The sequence below is a fragment of the Numida meleagris genome, chromosome 3 (genome assembly GCF_002078875.1).
Source record: "Numida meleagris isolate 19003 breed g44 Domestic line chromosome 3, NumMel1.0, whole genome shotgun sequence".
Classification (NCBI taxonomy): domain Eukaryota; kingdom Metazoa; phylum Chordata; class Aves; order Galliformes; family Numididae; genus Numida; species Numida meleagris.
In genome coordinates, this window is record NC_034411.1 from 11,983,449 (window position 1) to 12,007,210 (window position 23,762).

The 23,762-nt window shown below is 36.2% G+C and overlaps 1 protein-coding gene across 8 annotated transcripts in view; it reads left to right on the forward strand.

Moving 5' to 3' along the window:
• CDC42BPA (CDC42 binding protein kinase alpha) overlaps positions 1–23,762 on the forward strand; it is a 166,129-nt gene that overhangs the window by 82,321 nt on the left and 60,046 nt on the right. For 6 of the 8 annotated variants that reach the window (XM_021389503.1, XM_021389504.1, XM_021389508.1 and 3 more), the window contains 10 exons: positions 5,237–5,330; positions 6,080–6,280; positions 6,874–7,122; positions 9,813–9,892; positions 11,014–11,180; positions 11,843–11,965; positions 16,356–16,489; positions 18,047–18,289; positions 18,533–18,643; positions 22,984–23,231. In XM_021389503.1, the coding sequence (XP_021245178.1) occupies positions 5,237–5,330; positions 6,080–6,280; positions 6,874–7,122; positions 9,813–9,892; positions 11,014–11,180; positions 11,843–11,965; positions 16,356–16,489; positions 18,047–18,289; positions 18,533–18,643; positions 22,984–23,231 (1,650 nt within the window). The remainder of the gene's footprint in view (positions 1–5,236; positions 5,331–6,079; positions 6,281–6,873; positions 7,123–9,812; positions 9,893–11,013; positions 11,181–11,842; positions 11,966–16,355; positions 16,490–18,046; positions 18,290–18,532; positions 18,644–22,983; positions 23,232–23,762) is intronic. The other 2 variants (XM_021389506.1, XM_021389511.1) reach the window with 1 other exon arrangement.

The window sequence follows — 23,762 nt, forward strand, 5'->3', positions numbered from 1 at the left end:
CACCCGCAGAAGAAAGAAGTCGCTCCTCATGTCCAACCTGATTTAGCTTAAGATTCTTCTGGAATCCTTCCTTCCTGTGCTGTAGACCTGAGGAAATGCTTGTTGTGTTGCAAATAACCGAATAACGTTGATTCAGTGATTCAGACAATGGTATAGATGAACATCAGGAACTTTGAATGTACTTTGAAATCTCAAAATCATCAGATAATTTGTGTTGGAAAGAGCGTTGGGAGATTTTCCAGCCTAAATTTCAATATGCAAGACCTCACAACTTAATATCAGAAATGATTCCTGGAAAAAAAAATGCACTGACATTATTTGTTTTGTAACTGGAATGTGCTATGGGTTTTAGCAAGTCTCAGAGGGAATACTTTGTCATGAGTCTTACTGAACAAATGAAATTCTATTCTTATTAACATAGAAATCAAAATAAATGGCACTAATCCAAATGTCTGCTATTGTCTCATTTTAGAATGTTGTTTATATTAACACAGTTCCTATGTAAAATGTTTGGGTTTTAATTATGGCTTAAGAAAGTAAACTTACTTTAAAGGGAGTTTAATGAAGTCATCTGAATAAACAAGCCAATCTGAAGAATTAAAAGCTCCTCACATTAATCCAGGAAGCATTATAAAGATTGAGAAATGATTCTTTAAAGATTTGTTCAGTTTTTATCAGAAGCCTCCACACTTCTGTTTTCTGTATAAGTGAAGGTGCCAGCATGACACAAACTAGTTGTTCCTATAGCATTTGTCAGCTGAATAGAAGCAAATAACGAAAGCCTGCATAATATACAAATAGCATCAGTTTGTCCAAGCTGCTATACAGTGCCAATTTTCTCATATAATCAAGACCAAATCAACTAAAAAACAAAACAAAACAAAAACAACCAACAAAAACTAAGAAACAGTTAAATAGTTCATTCTTCTAGACTTCTGGCTCCTTTGAGGTTGATATATCAGTACTGTTGAAACAAACAGAAAAGTAGCCTTTGCTCAGATCACATCCTCTGGTGACAATGCTGCAAGTAAGTCGATAGAGAGAAAGTCCAGATTTCCTTGGGTATGCTGGGTACCCACCCCCCCATAATTCACTGTGGTGAGAAGAAGAACTTGTGTAACGGATTTGCTTTTTACTGTATCTGACTCTAGCAACCCATACCCATTGTACATCTCAAGAGTAGTGCTGAACGGTCTGTGACTTTCTAGAACACAGTTAGGGTCTCCTTAGGTCAGAGCATGTCCCCAAATTCTGTTTGTTCCCACTATAGATCTGTTTGTAAAACGGCTTCCAAATGCTTATGTTTACTGAAAGGGAATTATTATTTTCTATCTCAAGTGAGGAGACCTTCTTCTTTTCCTGCAGGAAACTAATTAGTGTTACTACAATGTTAGTGCTCCTCAGCTATTAGTGGCTTGACTGAGCGCTAGTGTTGTCTTTGAGGGATGTAGAAATAGTTCATCTGCAATCACCTAGAAACTCTTAACTGTCGAGATTCAGTCTAGTGGTCTGTTCACTAAACCGTATTACTCTAAACCATATAATTTGGCCAAATTTTAGATGCTTGTTCTGGAATTTTGCATCCTGAGTATCTACCTGAAGTAGCATCATCTCTTTCCAGGAATGAAATCAGGAAGCATGTGTTGCTTTTCCTGTGTAGATTACTTAGGAAAAAAAATATTCTTCTAAACATTTTAAGAAATTCTTCTGCTCTGAGATACCACTGAAATTCATGAGAGGATCTTTCTTCAGTCATGGATCAATTTTCATTCTCCTCCTTCCAGCCATGCCTCCTCCCAGGATATTCAGGTTATAACTTTTCTCACAGTATGCTAGTTGTTATAAGTTTAAAATAAACATATGCAGGTTTGGATCCTGTGTTCTTTGTAGGTTTTTTTCTGCTGTAGGTTTGCTCTGTAAGAATGAATAGTGCTCTTCCTTTCAATGCCAAAGAAGATTCCTGTGCAGCAGAACAATAAGATGATGAGGAAAGAGGAAGTAAAGATTGGAGGAATAGGAAGCCAGTGGGAATGGGAAGGGAATCTGAGAAATGATTATGCAATATACTGACTGCTGTGAACTGAGATGGGAGAAAAAATGTTGGCACGTACACATGTGGGAGGACAAGGACTGAGGAGTGAAGAAACTGACAGGGGAAGAATGGAATCGGGATGGAGGTGATTTAGGTTTGATGAGCAGTGGAGGACCAGACATCGCAAATACTAAGATGCATTTAGGAGGCAGGGGGTGATAAGATTAGAATTACAGCTGAGATGGAAGCAGAGCACCACTCATACAAGAAGGAAGCTGAGATAAGCCAAGGAACATGGGGAAGGCATCCTCTGTTTAGAATAGAAGAATGAGTTCTGACCAAAGGAGAGGTACCAAATATCTTCAAAACAAAACTCTCATGTAAAGCATAATTATAGATTAATTTTGGAATAGATGCCATTACACAACTGTAATGGCATCTAACAACTGCAGGCTTGGTGGAGGTGCAGGGTTTATGCATTGTTTTCCCACATAATCGCCTCCTTCTAACTCTTCGGTTACACTGGCAATAATTACTCCCCTTCCTTGTTCCCCACTGGCGCTGATAATTTTCCTGACTTTCCCTTTGCATATAGCCCACTCTGCTCTGCAGGTGCCAGCAATTCTTGTCTTCCAAACTGTATTTTATTAATGTAATTCAGCTGGATTCAGAACGGCTGTTCAAAACCCATACCTTTTGTTAGAAGTGCTGAAAAGAATTTGTATGAATTAAGTTGGCCTTTTCCCGTAACTGTAAAAATTACTCCTGTAAAGTTATTGCTGAGCCTTACAAATGTGGCTGTGGAAGAAGTACTTGTTCCTCTGAGTGCTTTCAGTGTTTGCAGTTGTGTTTTTGCTTAGTACAGACAATAGAGTGAGCTTTTTCTTGTTTTTTTGCTGCTTTGTGAGTTGAGGCAGGGGGGAGACGGTTTGGTTTTATTATCATAATTACTATTATTATTTCTCTTAGGAATATATTAAAAGATAGAGCATGGCTAAATGGAGCCTCAACGGTGACTCCTATTTTTATTTGGCTTGAACTAGGTCCAGCTTCTAAAAGGAACTTGATGGATGTTTTTGCAAAGTATTTTAAGCTGAAGTTAGATTTCCAGAGGTCTCAACAGCACGTGTTTGTTTTCATTTAGGAACATGTTTTTAGTAGGTCACTGCAAAATAAAGTATCTCAATCTGGAGGCTGCAATTCTTTGGCATATTCAATGTCAGCAAAAATCAAGTGGAACAAGGTTATTTAGAGAATGCCCTTTGTTAACTTTTATTGTTAACTTTGTAACAAAACGTCTTCGCTATGCAAGATATGAAAGTTTAGTTTCATATACAGCGTCCTGTTGTTATTGTATGTTTTTTAATTTTTATAAGGTGGCTAAAATTGGGCCACTGCCTCCTTTCTTTGAGTTTTGAAATTGAGCTTCTATCTCTTGCCTCTTAACATTTTTGTGCCAATATATTCAAGTCCCAAGAGTTGATAGTAGATAGTAGATCAGAAACTGAGTTCTGAGTTAGATTTGAGTTAATGGTACATCATTTTTTCTTAGCTTTATTTGCATAAGAATTTTAGTCATTGGCCTGGTTACACGAGGGAACCTGGGATACCAACAGTGTTATCTATACTTAAATAAGGAGATTGAGTGTATGAGAGGCAAGAGCAACTCTGTTCTTCGTGCTCAGTAGTATCTGTTTTTCAAGTCACAAGACACAAACTGTTAGGCATTGAATCAAGAGAGCTGCAGGGTTGCACATTGCTTGTGACCTGGGATGTGCTGGTGTGTTCCAGCTCTGCTTGACACTTCTCTGCATCTTCTGCATGCTGTCAGTTCTGGTGAGAGGGACTGCAGAGGGCATGAAGAACGGGAGGATTGCAGCTTCAGTACTAAACAGAGCCACGCCTCCTCACCCAGCTGCATGTGAACCACAGGCAGTCATGTGCCTGAATCAGATTTTAGTTACAACAAAAATGTTGCTTTGAAGAGACAGGGAAAAAGAAGCGAGGTGTAGTAACAGGTCTACCTTTGTAACATAGTTTTTTAAAGTTGTGAGTGAATCAGGATTTAAGTTCAGTGCCAGATGCAAGATGTGAATTATTGTATATGGAAATAGTTGTGAAAGTATTTATTGGAGTAAAAGACTGTTAGAAAACTGATGGCTTAATTGATATGGAATAAGCATAAGTCATGAAGTGCAGAACAAGAAAGCTGGAGAAGGACTCCTTTATCAGTGAGTCTAGTGATAGAACAAGGAGTAAGAGCTTTAAACTGAAAGAGGGGAGACTGAGGTTAGATGTTAGGCAGAAATTCTTTATTCAGAGGGCCGTGAGGTGCTGGCACAGCTCCCAGAGCTGTGGGTCCCCATCCATGGAGGTGCTCAAGGCCAGGTTGGATGGGCCCTGGGCAGCCTGAGCTGGTGAAGTCACCAGGGGTGGGGGCTGGAGCCGGGTGATCTTTAAGGTCTTTTCCAAAGCAAACCACTTAATGAAATTCATGGAAACTGAGATGTTATAAAAAACAGAAACAGAAAAAGACTTTGCTGTCATTTCCCGTGTGAATATGTTAGCTCGTGAATATTTTGAAATCTGTCTGCAAATAATTTGATTAAATTCATTCATATGTTTTATGGGATTTAAGCCAAGTTAGAACTTGCATTCTGTTTGTTTTAGGGGGTTGTTCTTGCATCATAAAAATAACTGTTAACTGAGAAAATATTTGTAGTTGTTTACTCATACAGTCATAACTTATCTTTGAATATATTGGGTAAGGATAAATGTAAAAATTTGTCATATTTTTAAAATGGTAACTTGGTACTTTAGAGTAAAAAAGAATTTCAACGTTTGAACTTAGTTTACGAGTTAAACAATGAAACTCCCTCTGGTAGGTTTTAGAGAGCATAGGTACTTTCCCCCAGTCAGCTGTGCAGTGGAGTGTGTATGCGTTCTGTCTACCTGTGAAAGGTGAGAGGATTTGGACTACACAACTCTTACTACAGTTAACATATTATTTGATTTGACCTACATGTCCTGACATGAAACACTCTTGGTGTAAATTTTTTTACATAATGTGATTGTCTATTATCTGCTGACTCTTTCTCTGTTTTTTTGATGTTGAGTGTTGGAGTTAGTGATTGGGCTATATATTATACAGTAGATTGTTGTACTAATTTTTAAATGTGGTGTGTTTGTTTGTTTGTTTTTCAGGGATATTAAACCCGACAACATCTTGATGGATATGAATGGCCATATTCGATTAGCAGATTTTGGTTCTTGTCTGAAACTGATGGAAGATGGAACGGTAAATTAGAAAGAGCACTTCTTCTTCAGTCCTTTCCTAGCCACTAAAATATGTGTTAATAAAGAGAAAAGGTGCTTTATTTTAAATCAAATAGAATTATAGTGGTATTGGTTTGCAGCTAACCTCAGCTCAAGATATGAGTATGTGCTGTTTGGATTTACTGTATTTTAAAAGCTTTTTAGATGTGTGTAGTCAATTAATTAATAAAGGGGTGCTGCACTATCAGTATTGAGTAGGTGTTTGTTGATGAATCATGAATGAACAGCTTTGAGCTCTAAGCTCTAATTTTTTACTGGAAGTGGAATCTTTTGTATAAGCAGGGCTAGATACAATTTGCATATCATCATCATGTTTCAGTAGTATATTTAAACTTGCACAGTATCTAGAAGGTATGAATAGAATGTAGTGCTGGTGGTGCAAATCATGCCCCAGAGTGTTAAAAAGATTTAATTTATGTCATTAACTAAAATATAATTAATGAATAATAATTCTAGCCTAAGCACTGGCATTTTGTTCTTTCTCTGTTACTGGATATACAGAAGAGTTTTTAAAAAACGTATCCTTGGGATGCTTCTTAATGAAGTGTCTTGAGTGCTTTAATATTCTGTTATAAATTCAGAAGGTTTTTTTTGGTTTTGGGTGTTACTGTTATAACCAGAACATGAGGCGAAATTTAAACACGTTGCCACAGCCAGTAGTGTCTGTAATGATGGAAGCTGATCTTAGCCTTGCAAATGTAACTTCTACAGGTTCAATCTTCAGTAGCTGTTGGGACGCCAGACTACATCTCTCCAGAAATTTTGCAGGCCATGGAAGATGGAAAAGGGAAGTATGGGCCTGAGTGTGACTGGTGGTCCCTAGGCGTTTGCATGTATGAAATGCTTTATGGAGAAACACCCTTTTATGCTGAGTCCTTGGTGGAGACCTATGGGAAAATAATGAACCACAAAGTTAGTGCATTTTCTCTTTCTGTCTCTCTCTAAGCTAATTTTAATAAGCAATAGGGTAACTTGGAGGCATATTATAAAATGGATTTTTATGTAATAATTGTATTAATGTTCATTAATGTAGAACATAAAATGTTTCCATATAAAGAGTTTATGGTTATGGATTGCAGATGGATTTGCTTTGGGATAAAACAGTTCAAAGTTAAAAATCTGGATTTAGCAAAATGGCTGCTAGCTCACTTACTGGAGTAAGTCTTGGCTACATTGCCTCGCTCCTTTTGCACTATTTTTTTTTTTCTGTTGGATACGTTGGTTGGCTTAGGCAGCAGATTCTTAAATGTTCTTCCACCTGGAGGCAGCTGTAGAATCCAACAGTTCAAGAGCAATTCAAATAAACAAGGCAAAGCAGGATACAAAAAAATTTTGATAGTTTCTATCCTTTGGGGAAAGTCTTTTTCCTAGAAACCTTACTGTATATTTTTAATAACTTGAGTATTTGCACATTTATTTTTCTACTTAATAATTATCACTCAGAAGGGTGATTTTTCCAACTTTTTCTTGGTAATAAACTATTTTCTGTTATTTTAATCTTTAAGGAGAGGTTCCAGTTTCCTGCTCAAGTGACAGATGTCTCTGAAAGCGCAAAGGACCTCATCCGAAGGCTAATTTGTAGCAGAGAGCATCGACTTGGGCAGAACGGGATAGAAGACTTTAAGAACCATCCATTTTTTGCTGGGATTGACTGGGACAACATTAGAAACTGTGATGCACCTTACATCCCAGAAGTCAGCAGCCCCACTGATACATCAAACTTTGATGTGGATGATGATTGCTTAAAAAATTCTGTAAGTATAGAATTAACGTTTTGACAGATCTGTTTTTGTAGTATACTTCAAAAGTATATGTAAATGGAAGTTTATTTTTTTGTGTGTTCACTATGTTCTGCACAAAGAACAGTCAAATGCAACTTTGAAGAACCTGTAGGAGGTACGTGTTCATTATTTGGAAGCTGATGCTCCAAGCATGTATGTGTAGGGACAATTTCAATTAAAAATTGTAAAGTCATTGTAACCTTCTAATGTATATATCTGTTATTTTCAATGACAATATTTTGTGTCCAGGTTCCATAAAGAGTGTTTTTTACATACTCATTTACATCTACAGGACACTGTTTCTAGTAGAGCATTGTTGATGTTTGTATTATATTTGCATAATGTGTATTATTGTAGCACTCTATTTGTAATTGCCCATATCTCTGCCAAATTTCATTTCGATTCCTACTGACTAAAATTTTTCAAGGTTGTTTTCTGACTTAGGAAAGTTTTGGAAAAAAGTTATTTTCAGGAACAATCTTACTGAGAAATAATTAGTTTTACCTTTGCTAAAAAAAACTTTGCAACTAATGATTTTTAACAATCCTAGTGTTTCTGTGCTTTTAAACAGGACCTCTGCCAGATGGTAGGGATTCTAGCATCAGAGGAAAGCCTTCTGTTCTCTATGTGGAAATGCATTTTTATTTATTGAAGGATGCAGAAATCTGTTGTTAGTGTGTGAGGTTGGGCTTTGTTTTGTTTTAATTTAAGAAGGTTATGCTTTTACCACTCCTTTTGACACCTAGTATCTCAGAACCTCAGAGAAAAATAGCTTAAGGCATTGCATGGTAGAGGGTATGGTATGTTTTTGCTTCAACTAGTTGATATTGTATTTAATGTTTCTTCACCTCAAATTCTTTATATGTGACTTCGAGATGTTTTCCCATCCGTCTTTCATATGCATGTTATGAGGAAGTTTCATCTACTAGTACACTAGTGTATGTTCACTTGTTGTTTATTGCATTCACCTATTGTACACTACAGATGTGAGCATCACAGAAAAGCACAGGAGAATTATTATTTTTTTATTCATTGGAAGGTTTGAATGACATACGGCAAATGAGTAATGCCCAATACTGAAGCTAAAAGGCAGCTCTGAAAAGCAACAATTATTTTTTTTACCTGGACTTGGAAAGAGACGGTGGTCATGTGGAAAAATTATATGCGTAATAATGAAATGTATGTTAAAAGAACACATACATTCAAAAGGACAACACAGTGTTGTTCAGGCAGCCTGAGTTGTGTTGGTTTTCAGCTTTTCACTCTTTGATTTAGTACTTTTATTGACTACTCCGAAATCAGCAAAGAAATTATTTTCAAATTCCTGCATCGTTATCAATAGATAGGATATTTTAGAACCAGTGTAATCCATATGGATGCCTGTGTGGTAGCTGAAGACTGTCATATAGACTACAGTTATGGGTTTAATCTTTTTTAATTTCTTGACATAGAAGCTTTTGAAACTTCAAATCTATGAAAAGCAAGAACGAAATATAAAAGGAGAGTAAAGAATTTTAGTTTTCCAAACTGCAGAGTGTAGTAATTTATATTTTTATTAACGATTACTGGAAAGATGAGGCTTTGTAATTCGGTTTTGTCCCTAGTTTCCAAATGCCCAACAGACTTGATGTATTTTGACTGTCTAGCCATAGCAGTGGTTTGGTTTTTGTTCTGGCAATTCTTTTTTTGATATGAAAGTCTTTTTTTGCTAAAAGATCAAAGTTACGATGTAATATAGCTGATACCACCACCAAAAAAGTAAATTTGGATTTCTTTTGAATGCATTCTTGCTCCCTATTCTGTCCTGGTGAATTTTACAGCATGCACAACTAGATCCTTTCTTTTTTGTTTGAGTTCAGAAAAAAATCATTACATTTTCTTATCTTTCAAACCTTATAGCACTTTAATTGCAATAAGCTTCTTCACAGGGGGGTTTCTTTTGATGACCAGTATGTGAGCAGATGTTATGCAAGACAGATTGTGAGGCCACCTCTAGTAACAGCATAAACCAGACATTTTGGGTTGAACAGGAAAATTCTAACGGTATACTTATGAATTTTGGAAACTCTTAATGGTTCCAGAAATATAGCAACAGGGTCATTTTAGCATGAGGAGAAAACTCAAAGATTGTCTTGGTTTTTAGTTTTTTGTCTGGCAGAGTAGAAAGCACGGATGATAGAAATGTTCATAACACTAATGGGCTTAGAAAATTTTGTTACATTACTTTTTTCTGTTGAACTATTGTTCTCTCGAAACATAGAGAGGCTGTACAGAAAAGAGGTTGGTAAATCTACGGGTAGGAAGCACTGCTGATTGAAGAGCAGAGAGATGTGAAAGAGGGAATTAAAAAAGTATGCTGCATTTTAAGAGCTTCTTGGAAAACAGAAGGAGTTAATTGCCTTTTAAAATTTGTTGTATTCTCCTTTTTTCTAGTGATAGCTTATTTAATTAGAAAAAGATTTTTAGGCTAACCTGCCATATTTTTCTGTATTACATGCTATTATGGATAGACTTAGGTGATGTGTTTCATATTTGAGCTGTAGGTAAGAATAGCTGAGAGTCCAGATAATATGATATTGTCACTTACACTTCACACATGATTAAACTCAATTTTTTTTTTATAGTGCAGTGGAATATTACTCTCTCAACTATCATTTTTCTAGGAGACGATGCCTCCTCCATCACACACTGCGTTTTCTGGCCATCATTTACCATTTGTAGGTTTCACATATACGAGTAGCTGGTAAGTAAGAGTTTTGAAATTATTTTCAGGATAGTGACATAATATTCTGTTTCTCTCTGATATGCACTGCAAACAAATAACTAAACATTGTGGTCTGTTGAGGAGATTAAAGGATTATAAGCTAAAATGCAGTTTGTCCAAAAAGAATGAACTCTCTGCAGGTAAAATTTACATCAGTATAAAGGTCAACAACTGTGTAGAGAGGTGGTTTTCAGACAACGTAAGAAGTCGATCACATAACAGTATGACAAAGATAACATCAGATGTGCGGATCCAGAGGGAACTTGGCTTAAAGGACTTTAGAAAACTGTTTTATTTCTAGTCACTTTACACTCTTGTAAGTCTGAATGGAAACAATACTTGGTGCTAATGTAGTGTTTGTCATGTTCATCTCTGCTGCTAAATTAAACAGTAACAAGAAAGCCCATGTACTCTTCCACAACCATTTATAAAAATAAATAATGATTACAGCTGTTGTAAATCCAGCCATGTTTCCGCAAACACATGTGCTTGATGCTGGTAATGTGAGATCGCCTGTAGACTTCAAAAGGATTATTTACATAGGTAGCAAGCGTACATGAGTATACACAGACCCAGGGTTTCACAGTATTTTTGATATATAGATGTCCTGGTTTTCACATGAAAATTTCACGCCATTTATTGTAGTTGTTATGTTCAAAATGTTTGGGGAACTTCATGAATTATTTTAAAATAAACAGTTTCTGTAATCTTACGAATATCTAGGAGGTCACTTTTTGCTGTCTGGCTAACTTGGACTGTCAGTGACGGTCATTTTTAATCGGGAATTGAAAATACATTGAGATCAGTCATGCTAGGTAAAAAAGAATTTCTAATAAGCACATACTAACCAAGTGTTCTCTTATTGTGTAAATATATCGTATAAGAATTTGCATAGTGATTCACAGTTTAAACAACTTTACTGTTTGGTTGTTTGTTGTTGTTGTTTTTAATTTTAAAGACGACCTGTTATAAAATCAAATGATTTGCGTAGTAATTCAGAGTTTAAACAACTTTACTGTTTGTTTTTGTTGTTGTTGTTGTTTTTCATTTTAAAGACAACCTGTTGTAAAATCAAATACTGTTGAATTTTTTTTTCCCAGTGTGCTTTCAGACCGCAGCTGTTTAAGACTGACAGCTGGACCACCCTCCATGGATCTTGATGCCAACATTCAAAGAACTTTGGAGGACAGTTTAGCAACAGAAGCTTATGAGAGGAGAATAAGACGTCTAGAGCAAGAGAAACTTGAACTCAGTAGAAAACTGCAAGGTATAAAAAGATATTTCAGTCACTATTCTGACCTAATTAGCTTACAGTTCTGTGAAGCGCAATTTGTCCTGTGGAAAAAAACCAAAACCTCCTGGAATGCCTTGTGGCGGAAAAAAACATCTATTTATTATTTCTGTTGACAAATTAAACTTCTGATAGCCTTTATGCCTGAAATATACGCAATTCCTTACAACATCCTAACTCTGCACTACGTCTAAAAGAACTTAATTTGTCTACCTGACAAATGCTGAAAAATTGGCACTTAGCCATTCCAAATTTTAAACTGCGGAATCCTAATATGTTGATATGTGTTTTACAGGATAGTTTTTTACAGGAGTAAGACATGGTCTTGCTGGGGACAGGGAAAGGTCTTAATACACAAGTGCTTAAATTCTCTCAGGTGTATATTGCTCTGTTGTTTGGAAAAATAAAAGCCATTTTTTATTTGCAATTGTGTTTTTTTTTTTAAATATTCATCATAATTTTTGATTTAAGGTTCTGTGTCTGTGGATTAAGTGCTAACATTTGGGATATGGCCTTAAATGCATACATCTAACATGCTGCAATGGAGGGGCTTTTTGCTGTATCTTCATTTATTTCTATGATTTACCAGTAACATCCTTCTGACCACCTCTGTGCCTCTCTCTTGCATCTCTTTCTAGAGTCCACTCAGACAGTCCAGGCTCTTCAGTATTCAACAGTGGATGGCCCAATTGCAGCAAGCAAAGATTTAGAAATTAAAAACTTAAAAGAAGAAATTGAAAAGTTGAAGAAACAAGTAACAGGTAAGTTATTAATATAAAACCTGTAACAATAAGCAAAAATTGTGACTTCTCTAAGATAATGCTTATTTTGTTTTCCTTTTATAGAGAGTTTCCCAGTGTATTTTTACTTCTCATTATACCCTTCTCTTCGCTTGCAGTGAAACATTTTCTTCAAATTCAGCTTAATATTCCATACTTAAGTAATTCTTATTACAAGAGGGAAAGGTAATTCAAGTGACTTCAGCTGTTACTATTGATGGTAAAGTTCCTCTGGATTCAAAAAGTTGTACTGCTAATTTACAGTGATGTGATCAGGCACTGCTTGAGAATTTTCATTTCTATTACCTTGTTTTTTCCCCTCAATGTACTACAAGAGTAGGTGGAGCACTTGTGTGTTTTCACAGTATCAAAAGTCATTGTAGTCCTTTTGCAAGTCACAGTCACTGTAGCATACCTTAGTATTTCTTGCTTTGTATGCAAGTAAACTGGAGGTGTGGAAGGTGTTGATTCTTGATTATGAAGGTAAACATGAGAAGTGAAGATGCTAGCCTAGCAGTTTTTTTTAGTTTGTCTGCGAAATGCTTGTGTTGTGGTTTAACCTGGCAGACAGTTAAACACCACACAGCTGTTTGTTCGCTCCCCGCCCCTGCACTGGGATGGGCCAGAAAATTGAAAAGACAAGTGCAGTAATTCCTGGGTTGAGATAAGGGCAGTTTAATAAGAAAGAGGGGAAAAAAGAGAGAACAAAACCAAAACAGTATCAAGAATAAAGTAAGCAAGGGATTCACTGTGCAGTTGTTCACCACCAGCTGATCATTGTCCAGCCAGTCACCAGCAACAGCAACCCCCTGGACAGCTGCCCCACTTTAATTGTTCTGCATGACACCATATGGCATGGGAGATCCCTTTGGCCAGTTTGGGTCAGCTATCCTGGTTCTGTCCCATTCCAGCTTTAGTGTGCTCCTGTAGCCACCTCTCTGGCAGGGCAGCACAAGAAGCTGAAAATTCCTTGACTTAGTGTAGGTGCTGCTCAGCAACAACTAAAACATCCGTGTGTTATCACCATTATTCTCATCCTAAATCCAAAACACAGCACCATGCTGGCTATTGGGAAGAAAATTAACTCTATCTAAGCCAAAACCAGAACAACTTGATGGAAGTTTTTTTCTACTTTTTTTTCCCTCCTTTTCTTGGAAATTTTTCTTGGAAATTTTGATAGTATTTATATTTTCTTTGAAATTAAGTTTATTTTCTGATACATAATTTTGTCATTTTGACAAACCTGATTTCTCTCATTAACCTAGGTAGGAAAATGCCTGGATTTTATGTGGGGAAAAATCAGACACGAGAGGTGGTTAATGAATCTCTACTTATATGCCCATAAGTTACCTGTGCCAAGGGAATACCCACTGAGAAAGTCTCAAGGGAACTGAAAAAATGTTGACCTGGTTTGCACTTGTGAAAAAACTTTCAGTTCCTGAAAGTGTCAGGAATGCCAGCAGGGACACCCATAGAAAGAAGAAATTGAATTTAACTTCCAGACGTTCTACTTGGTGTGTTTACACTCTGCTGCTGTGTTATGGGGCAGAGGCACACTATGTATGATCTGCAGATTTAAGTGCGTAGATTATATATTGCTAAAATTACATTGTCTGAAAGAGTCTGTGTTATAGATGTGCAGTTGGACAGCTTCTCTGGCATGTTCTCTGATAGTATTTCACTGTGCCTTAAGTATTGCTTTTGAATGTGAACATAGCTTAAATACCTCAGGGAGGATCTCACTAGGCCCTATAGGTGTGTCAGGACAAAAGTTTTTGTGAAACTTCTTTCCAGTCCCTCTACTTGATGTTGTAATGATGAAGGGCATGGCATCATTGGAAATCTCTATTCTGAATCAATTCTCAGCTCTGCTTTTGATTCCTTAGGACCACAGAATAGCAACGTTTATTAGAACAGCTTTTGCAGAGGACCAGCCCTTCACAGAAAAGCAGCAGTATCAGTTTTAAGTTATATTTTGCTCTTGACTTACTGAGCTGCGGCTCAGATATTAGTTCATTCTTGCAGGTATTTTTCCCTTTCTTTGGTGATGAAAAACAAAGACAAGGTGTGAAACATTTCTCAACACAACTGATATCCGTTTCTACATATAAAAGAAGTCAATGTCTGGTAATGGCAGTTAATACTGAGAAACTTTCCCCAAAAGTAACCATTAAGTGTTTTCTCTTTCATGCTGCATACATATTTTTATGTTTCGTCCTACAAAACACACATGCCTTTGATTTTGGGGTTGGAAGTGAAAAATGTGATCAAGTAAAGAACATGCAGAATCATCTAATCCATCCAGTCACTATGTAACTTTTCCGGTATACGCTTGAATGCCTTCACTGGTCTACACAATATATTCAACAGAAGGCATGCATCTGTGCCTTGAATTTTTACTAATACAAGGTAGTTTGATAAAACAGGAAAAAGAGAATGTTTTATTATACTTGATCTTATGGATTTGTGGGTTTTTGCTTGGTTGGTTTGATGTTGTTGTTTTTATGAGATAGATGTTAAAACTAATTAAAACTAACTGCAGAAGACAGACACAAAACAGATGATGAGCATGTCTGAATTCATGCAAGTTCAGTGGAGCTAGTTTCAGACTCTCTGGATGGCCTTCACAAGCCTAGATCTGATGAACTTTAAGAAGGTAGATTTTGAGGTGCAGAGCTGAACTTTATAGTTTGGGCTCATCTCTTCAGCATTTAAGTGTAATGCAGTAACTTCCTACAGTGAGTGTTTGCATATATTAGCTAAAGTGTTAGCAAAAATTAGGGCGATTAGATGGAAAATTGCTGTTTACTATTCATATGTTACAACCAGCTTTAGTTCTATTCTTAAATCTTTTTTCTGTCTTATCTGGAACTGTAGGTGTAAACAGCCATTTAAAAAGGTAATAAGAATAATGTGAAATTGTGTCAAATTCAAGACTGTGACAAGAGGAACCTTAGAAAAATGGAGCTTTTTTTTTGTCTGTCTAGTTTTCTGTGAAATGACGCTAGCCATATGCTTCCTCTTTTTGAGGTCAAAGTTGTATTTTTTTGTTCAGCAAGTTACATAGGAGAAAACTTTGAGGAATCTTTAACATTGCCAGATATGTAAAGGGCAGCAATAGAGGAAGAAAACAGAGCTATGGAACAAAGTAGGTCATGCATAGAAGAGAGATTTATCTTGGCTCAGCAGGGCTGTATATAAACTTTCTTTTTGCTGGTGACTTCAGAGTAGCCTACATAAGGGAGGCAGTTAATAATTTATGGCTCTGAGCTACGTCTCTTATTTAAATGCACGCTTTTACATTTCTGAATAAGAGTCAATGAATTAAAACAACAACGAATATTTGTACGAGGACAAGATAATGGTGCTCTTTTCCTTTTAAAATTGTTCTGTTTCAGGAATTGCAACTCTTAGAAATGTATTTTTCTGACTGACTTCTCTAAGAGCCAGTCTCTTAGGGATGCATTTGTGAAAATGTAGTAAAAGGCTCATATTAAAGAGTATGGATGAGCTACTGTTCTGTGGATAAATATGTGTAGCATGAACTCCTGCTACAACTGAAATCAAAGGCAAAATGTCTGCAGATTTCCTAGAACTTAGAATTAACCCACCTTCACATATATCTTGCTTTAAGTATCTGTTTTTGAGTGAAATCCTAGAAAGAAAACGCTAGTTAGAATTTTCAGTTTTCTGTAATATTTTATGGATTTCAACTTTTTATGTTAGAGCATTTGAGAGTATTCATATGACATTATTTATCTCTGCCTTTGTGATGTATTTTCATTGTATAACTGACAGTGAGAAACTGGCTGTGGTAGTTCTCTTGTATATATAGTAGTAATAAAGCGGGTCACATAAATACAGATGGTTTCCACACTAGAAATAAGTAAAATCTCCTGAAGCTGATTTTAAGTCCACCAACAAGGAGAATCTTTGCCAGCTCTTGGATGACCTATTATTTTTGCTGGTTCTTTCTGGAGGAATTTGTGGCGAGGAAAGAGCCCGTTTATAGTTAAGATACAGTGTAATAAAATGTACTTTGTATCTTACATCACCGTGCACACAAGTCAAATGCTTAGGTCATGTTGAAGTGCAAAATAGAGTTATATGTGTGTTTGATTGTTACAATGTAAAAAGACAAGTTGTCGTTTTCTGTGTTGCATTACGGTAATCTGTGACCTTCTATTCGATGCTGCTGAAAGCAAATAGAGCGGTTGAAACAACTTGCTCCCTATTCTGAAACCATGTAAGAATTGTTTTCATTTGTGGTTGAGACAGGAGTAAATACTGGAGGGAGGTTTAAAGCAGCTAGAAAGTGCTATTGTAGGATAACTTTCTCCTTAACATATTTAAAATATGCTGCTTTTTCTAGATTCTGGTCATCTAGAACAGCAACTTGAAGAGGCCAGCACTGCAAGGCGGGAGTTGGACGATGCTTCCAGACAAATAAAGGCTTTTGAGAAACAGGTTAGAACGTTGAAGCAAGAGAGGGAAGATCTTAATAAGGTAAGTGTTTTGCCAGTGACTATTCTAAAACCTAAAGACTATTTTTATGCTTTCGTTTTGGTTAAAATAACTTTAAGATATAAAATTAATGAGTAGATAATAAATGTGTAGTGTGACCTACTTTGCTTTCTGACTTGTTTTAAGACAAGGACACTGTTTAAAGCATTCTGTAACCACTGTTGGGTGGTCCTGAGTGACTAATTCCTGATAATAAACTACTCCTTGATCTAAATTTGGAATGTCTGCAAAGAAAGTTTTGTAGCATTAGACTAAGGCTATAATTATAGTGGTTAAAAGATGGAGAAGAACAATTCCAGACAAATAATTTAATTTGAAGTATGAGTGAGACTGTAGCAGGGAAAAAAATGCTGAGAATTTGCTATTAGGAATGTGTCGTGGAAGCATTCCAAGAAGAGAGATACGAAAAATTTCCCAAATATAAAGAGTTGAAAAGTGATTTGAAATAACTACAGTAACAAATACTGACTTTTCTCTCTGTCACTGATTCCTCTGTTTTTATTTATTGCACAGTCTTCTGTGCCTACTTTGTGTTCATGACTGAGTGAAATTGAAAATATTATAAGGTACAAAATACGCTGGGCTTTTTGTCATGATAATCTGTATAGCCCAGTATTTTAGAGTCCACGTTCAGTGTTGACCTGCCATCTGTGTTTAACACTGATTTTGTTTAACTCATAAGGTTCTTAAAATCTTGAATGCTCCCAGCTTGTCTAAGAAAGGCCATTCTAAAACAATTTACAGTGATTAGGACATCTTTTATCAACCTTAGAAAATACTGTTAAATTTGTATGGGTGCCAGATATTCTTTATTCCTCCTGCTTTTCTTTTCATCTTCAGACTTGCCTTTCCTTGCTTCTTTGTTCAACTCCATTTTGGCTGAACGTCATTAAACCATATAAACCTGCATTCATAGTGTAGTAGCACAGATGTAAGACAGAACATTTTGTGAAAGTTTTACACCACAGGACTAGCGGTATTCTTATGTAGGTTCTTGTGAAAGGGTAATTATCATTTCTAATTGTTAAACACAGTGTTTTATCTGAAACATTCTGTAATATTTTATATTATGGTATAGTGTGTGAAAATCTTAATTGCCATGTGCACATCAGTTCTCAGAAGCTTCAAAAGTAGAATTTCTCACATACAAGAGTTTTCCATTCAGCTAATGCAAAAACTTTTTTTATTATCATTATTTATCAATTAAGATGAGTGCTTTGCTTTTTGTTGATTTTTAAGTAGTTTGTGAAAAACTTGGCAGATGAAATTTTTTCAGACTGCAAGGCTTTTTATATTTTAGTGTGAGTGCTTGTATTGAACCTATAATAATGGAGCAAATTCAGACTTTGTATAAGTTTATACAGTTTAACTGACATCCATAGTAAAATCTATATACAATCTGTATCGTAGATGCATTTATCAACATAAATGAGTATCTATCTATTTTCTCTTTACTTTGGAGAAGTTTTAGGTGCACATCCAGAGAATTGGCCTTGCAGCTTTCTAGGTTTATTACTTAATTCTTCTTTTAAACTGTAGGAACTGGCAGAGTCTAGTGACAGATTAAAATCCCAAGCCAAAGAGCTGAAAGATGCACACAGCCAGCGGAAATTGGCAATGCAGGAGTTCTCAGAGATGAACGAGCGGCTGACAGACTTGCACTCTCAAAAACAAAAGCTTGCCCGCCAGCTCCGAGATAAGGAAGAAGAAATGGAAGTGGTGATGCAAAAAGTAGAAAGTTTAAGGCAAGAGTTACGCAGAACAGAGAGACTTAAAAAAGAAGTAAGTAGTAAGTTTAGAATTTATGAAATAGTAGTTATATGTAAGGTTTTCTGATGAAGTATTTTTTAATGTTGTTTGTAAATCTTTTAAGTTTTTCTTATTTCAAACAGTACCATTTTTTTAAATAAGAATTTGAAGTGTCCAGGTTAGTGCTGAAGATGTGTCTGTCTCACTGAAAATCATAAATAGGTTTTGAAAAAATGTAAGAACCCTGCCCATTAATAAATGCATGTGTTTTTGTAGCTGGAAGTCCAAGCTGAAGCTGCGGCTGCTGAGGCATCCAAAGACAGGAAATTGCGAGAGCGGAGCGAACAGTACTCTAAACAGTTGGAAAGCGAAGTAGAAGGTCTAAAGGTTAGTCTATTCTAGTATTAACACCTGCAAACTTAGCAGGCAACGAGAACTGGATCTGTTTGTTTGCTTTCAGTTGTAAGTCAAAAAGGTATTGTCAGTTTGACACTTCAGTTGGTGTTGAATACTGATGCAAGCATGAATTGCATTATTGTCCAGAAGAGTTAACATTTACCTATTGCAGTTTTCACACCACTGTATTCACTGCTCACTGAAGAGCTTCTCAGTAATCTTTTTACCAAATTGCTTCAGTTATTACTTTGTTTACCTCTTAAAAGCATTTTTTAGTGTAGAATGGAGATAAAGCCTCTGCAGGTTTCTGTAAAGGTGTTCCATGTACTGTGTTGTAAATGAAAAGAAAGGTGGGTTTCTCCAAAATGGAAGTTAACTGATATAACTGTAAAGGAAAAGCTTTAGTGTATTTAGATTGCTCACACGTGTATACATTTTTTTTAGGAACAGAAATTTAAATAAGCCAAGAATACTGTTATTTTATTCTATGCTCTAGCATTGTTTACAATGCTCTGAAGCAATTAGACTTTCTCAAAAATTGAAGGGGAAGCTTTTTTTGTTTCTGCATTGGGACTGTTGTTCATTTACAGCAAAATGCTGTTCCCAGAATAGTTCAAAATTTTTTGTACAAAATTTCAAGTTAGGTCTACTCTGGTCATAAATCACATGAATAATAGTTTCATTATTAGAATTCCATGGAACATTTGTCAACATTAAGTCACTGCACAGAATGTTGTTTTGTTTTGAACACACATTCTTTTATTTTGCCTTCCTTCCTTAAATGTAAATAAGGAAATCCATTCATTGTGAAATTTGAATTTTTAGAGCTCCTGATGCTGTCAGTTCAGATTGTTGTCTGAAAACTAAGATGTATTTGTTCTGCTTTCATGAATCTTCGCCATCAGGAAAGAGTTTGTATATCAGTATATCTCTCTCAGACATGAGAGGAATTTATTGAAGATCTACAGAGAAAAGGTAGTAAGCTGATTTGCAACAACAAGGCAAGTTTATCAGAATAGGAAAGTGAAATTGTAGCTTGATTTTCATCAGATATGATAATATAAGGATGCCTACAAATACACAAATACTATCTACAAATATAATACAAAAATACCTACAAATGTCTCTCTGTTCTTCATCTGTTGTTGGGCATGTTTATTGTATTTTTATGGCACTTTATAGATGCGCTAGAAAATCTTACCCTTCCTATTTACTTCGGTAAACGTTCTTAGAAACATTCGGATATATACTTAGCCAAAATTCTGCCCAAATCCTAGTGCTTTGCGCTTCATACCTTGTGGCTTTAGCACTTCAGAGACCTGTACCAGATGTAGATTCAGTGATGCAGGTGAAGCTTGGATTGCATAGGTAGAAGGCTCAGTTCTTTAACAGAAGAAATACTACGAACACATATATTTTCTTTCTGTTAGTAGATATTTTAAGTACATTCATATGCTAGAATTTCAAAATAAACATTCATCTGGGCTGATTCTGGGCTGAAAAGGACTAATTACACAGAGAGTGTGTTTTTACGATTAAGTGATTCTGGTGCTAATTTTTGACTGCTTTTCTATTAGTTTGTTAAATTTGTAAGTACATTTCAAGCAAATTTAGACTACATTCTGTATGTTAAATTTTTAGGTAGCATACTGAAGAAGAAATTCTTTCCTTCTTACCTGAGCAATAGCAAATTATTAAATTGAGAGGAATAATGTAGTAATCTAAATAAGTGATCATTTATATAAATTGTAAAAAAAAAAAAAAAAATTGAATCTTTTTTAATATGCTGCATTTGGGAAGTATTTCTACTTGCATCACAGTCCTAAGGTTCTTCGTATTCCTAGCATGGTAAATTATCATTACCATCTGCAGAATGTCAGATACAAATCTTGAAGCAATACAAAATACCAGAGGCTAATCACATTAAAGCCAAGATAAAAGTCTTCCAAGATTTTTAATAGTATGTTTGTTTAATACTAGATTACTTAAATAGTAAGTTTTTTCCATGCCATCTGATCTATTACTGCAATATTTAATGATTATTCTTTATTCTACGAGTACAAAACTTGTTGTCTGTTTTGTTGCAATTACATTGTTTGTAGTACATGATGTACATGTCTAGCCATATACTGTTATTTACAACTCTGCTGTCAGTTTGCACTCAGCCAGCTTCATATGTGTCCGATGAAAGAGCTGCTGTGTGGTGCCTTTATTATTCGTATGTGCCTGTGAGAGAGGGGAGAGAGAAGGAAGAATTCCTGCACTGAGTTATGGCATCTGTCTGAGTGCCAAATGATGCATTATGTCTCAGTTGCACTATTTGTCCACTGGAAAGAAGCATGTATGAAAACATCCATTTGGAATTTGTGCTTACATCAATTCAAAACATATTTTGTATTTCTTCTATTAGTCTAGTTCTGTTAGCCATTGTACAGTACCACCGAGCTCTCACTTCTGCTGCAACGTCTGATTTATCACAGAATTGCAGGGGTTGGAAGGGACCTCTGGTTGTCATTGAGTCCAGCCCCCTGCTAAAGCAGTTCCCTACAGCAGGTCACATAGGAAGGTGTCCAAGCAAGTCTTGAATATCCTCAGAGAAAGAGACTCCACAACCTCTCTGGGCAGCCTGTTCCAGTGCTTTGTCACCTTAAAAGTAATGAAGATTTTTCTTCATGTTCATACAGAACTTCCTGTGTTCCAGCTTGTGCCCGTTGTCCCTTGCTGTGCTGTTGGGCACTACTGAAAAGTAGGCCTCAGCAGCCCCCAGCAAGGCCCAGCAGCCACAGCAGCCACAGCCTCAGGGCCACACGGCTCCTGGCGGGCTCCAGGAGGCTGCTCGCTTTTTCAGTCTTTCACCCAATGGGATTTTTTAATTGTGAAATAAAATGTGAAAAACCATTAAGACCATGGTGTTGCAAAAAAAATTTTTACATGCTCCACTGTTATATGCGTGTAGGCAGTTTAGCTTCTTGGGCAGTAAAAAGCAAGTTCAGTAGTTTACTGTGTGGATATGAAAGAGAATTCCTTCCCTTTTCTCTCCAGACCATCTCCATTTAGTATGGCATCTTTTTTCTCTGATAAGCCATTCTGCATCCTAACAGCAGGATTTTGTTCTTTGATCAAAGCAGATGGTCATTTTGATGAGGGTAAGTTAGAGAAAACAGTGAGGTAGCAGCATGTAGCTGGCTCATACAGTTGGGGGTTCTTACAGTGTTAGACTGACACTAAGACCTTTTTCTCACAGAATTCATCGTAACAGTATTCAGATTATCTGAATTTCTTCAGTGACTTTTAGCTCTTGAAATCTGTTCATACGTCAGCAAAGTAAACTAAGGAAAGCTATGTTTACTTATGATAAAAATGGAGTTAGTTACAAAATTTTGTAGAATCTCCTAGAAGTGTGACAGTTATCCTAAGCAAGAAGGTTTTTCAGTTATCTGCAGTTTTTTTGAAGCAGTCTTTTTATTAAGTAATTTGCTTTATTTGTTTAGACTACATTTCCTCCCATATTAAAAATAGGAAAAAAAAAACTGAACCAAGTTATGCATGTATTTATATTAAATGTAAATGTATCTACATTTCCATACTTGGACTTCAGTGCATGTGTAATGCCACAGTCTGTCCTGTTACAGCAGGACTTTGAATTTAGTGAGTGTGCAGTTGATACAAATGTATACGTACCCTAAAGCAATGTGTAAAGACTGTTGAAATGCCAGATCTCACCAAGAGAGCTTTGCAAAGTGAAAGAAAAGTGAAGTAAGTACTCTTATTGTTTAAAGCTTGTTTTTCCTGTTAATCTGCTGTGATGTAAACGGTCAGTTTAAGTAAAACAGGTCAGGTTTTCGTGACTGATGCAATCCATATAGTGTTTTCGTAGCTAGAATTTAGCCCTCTGTTAAGCCTCTGCCTGCATTTGTATAGCTTTTCCAGAAATTATTTGTGCTTTGAAATATATTGACTATATATCATTGTCCTTTTTCTGTATTCCTGAAAGTTGCTTGGTCTTGTTGCTGTGAGCTGGATGAGTGGGAACATAGAAGTCTTTCAATACTGCGGTTGCTTTCTGACCACGTGTAAGGGGAGTCAGAATGTGGCATGTGGTGTTTAAAGTGATGATCTCCATTTTGAAAACTATTACTGCATTTAAATCACAAAATGATAAAAGTACAGCTCAGATTTACAATCAACAAATTTTCTGAAAAGTTGAGGTAGATGTTTTTATGTGAAGTCTCTAGTGGGATATTTTCTTAACGCAGGCTTAAGAGTGTTGAGTTGCTGCTAAGCATTGTTTTCAGCATTCTTGAGTGCTAACTTGGAGCTGCTTGTTTTAGCAAAAACAGATTGGTCGCTCACCCGGGGTAAGCAGTATAGAACACCAGCAAGAGATCACTAAATTAAAGGCAGACCTGGAAAAGAAAAGCGTTTTCTATGAAGAGGAACTATCTAAACGTGAAATAATGCATGCTAATGAAATTAAAAGTCTGAAGAAGGAGCTACGAGATGCAGAGAGCCAGCAGCTTGCCCTTAAGAAGGAGATCATGATTTTGAAAGACAAGTTAGAGAAAACCAGAAGAGAAAAGTGAGTATTTTATGGACCTTAACTGTAAGCTGAACATCTTTCTAAGGCTCCTTTTGTATTTCCAGACACAATATCATTTCCTTAATTGGAGTGCAGGTAGGTTGATTTTGGCTGAGCTAAAAGTGAAACAACAGTGGCAACAAAATCCACAGCGCTGTAATGAAACGGTTAATGTTACACCAGAACTCTGGCACTGTCTGATGGTTTCAAGGCATGTAACTCGAGTTTGAGAGTTGCAGCTCGGGCTATATTGACCCCAGATATTTGTGTTGCAGTTTAAAATAATTTTTTAACTTTTTTTTGTTTGGTATTTTCACTCTTCCATGCAGAACAAATTTGTTAAAGATCAACTATTGCTTAGATTTCTGCTTGCACAGAAACTTAATGTGGACTAGGACTAATCCGTGCTGGGTTGTATCCAGTGTTAACATCAGTCATCAGACTACTGTAGGCATAAGCTGCTTTATCTCTTTTGACGTGGTAATTTGTCAGAGAACTGCTTTCTTGTCTCCCATGCAGTGGAGCTTTTAA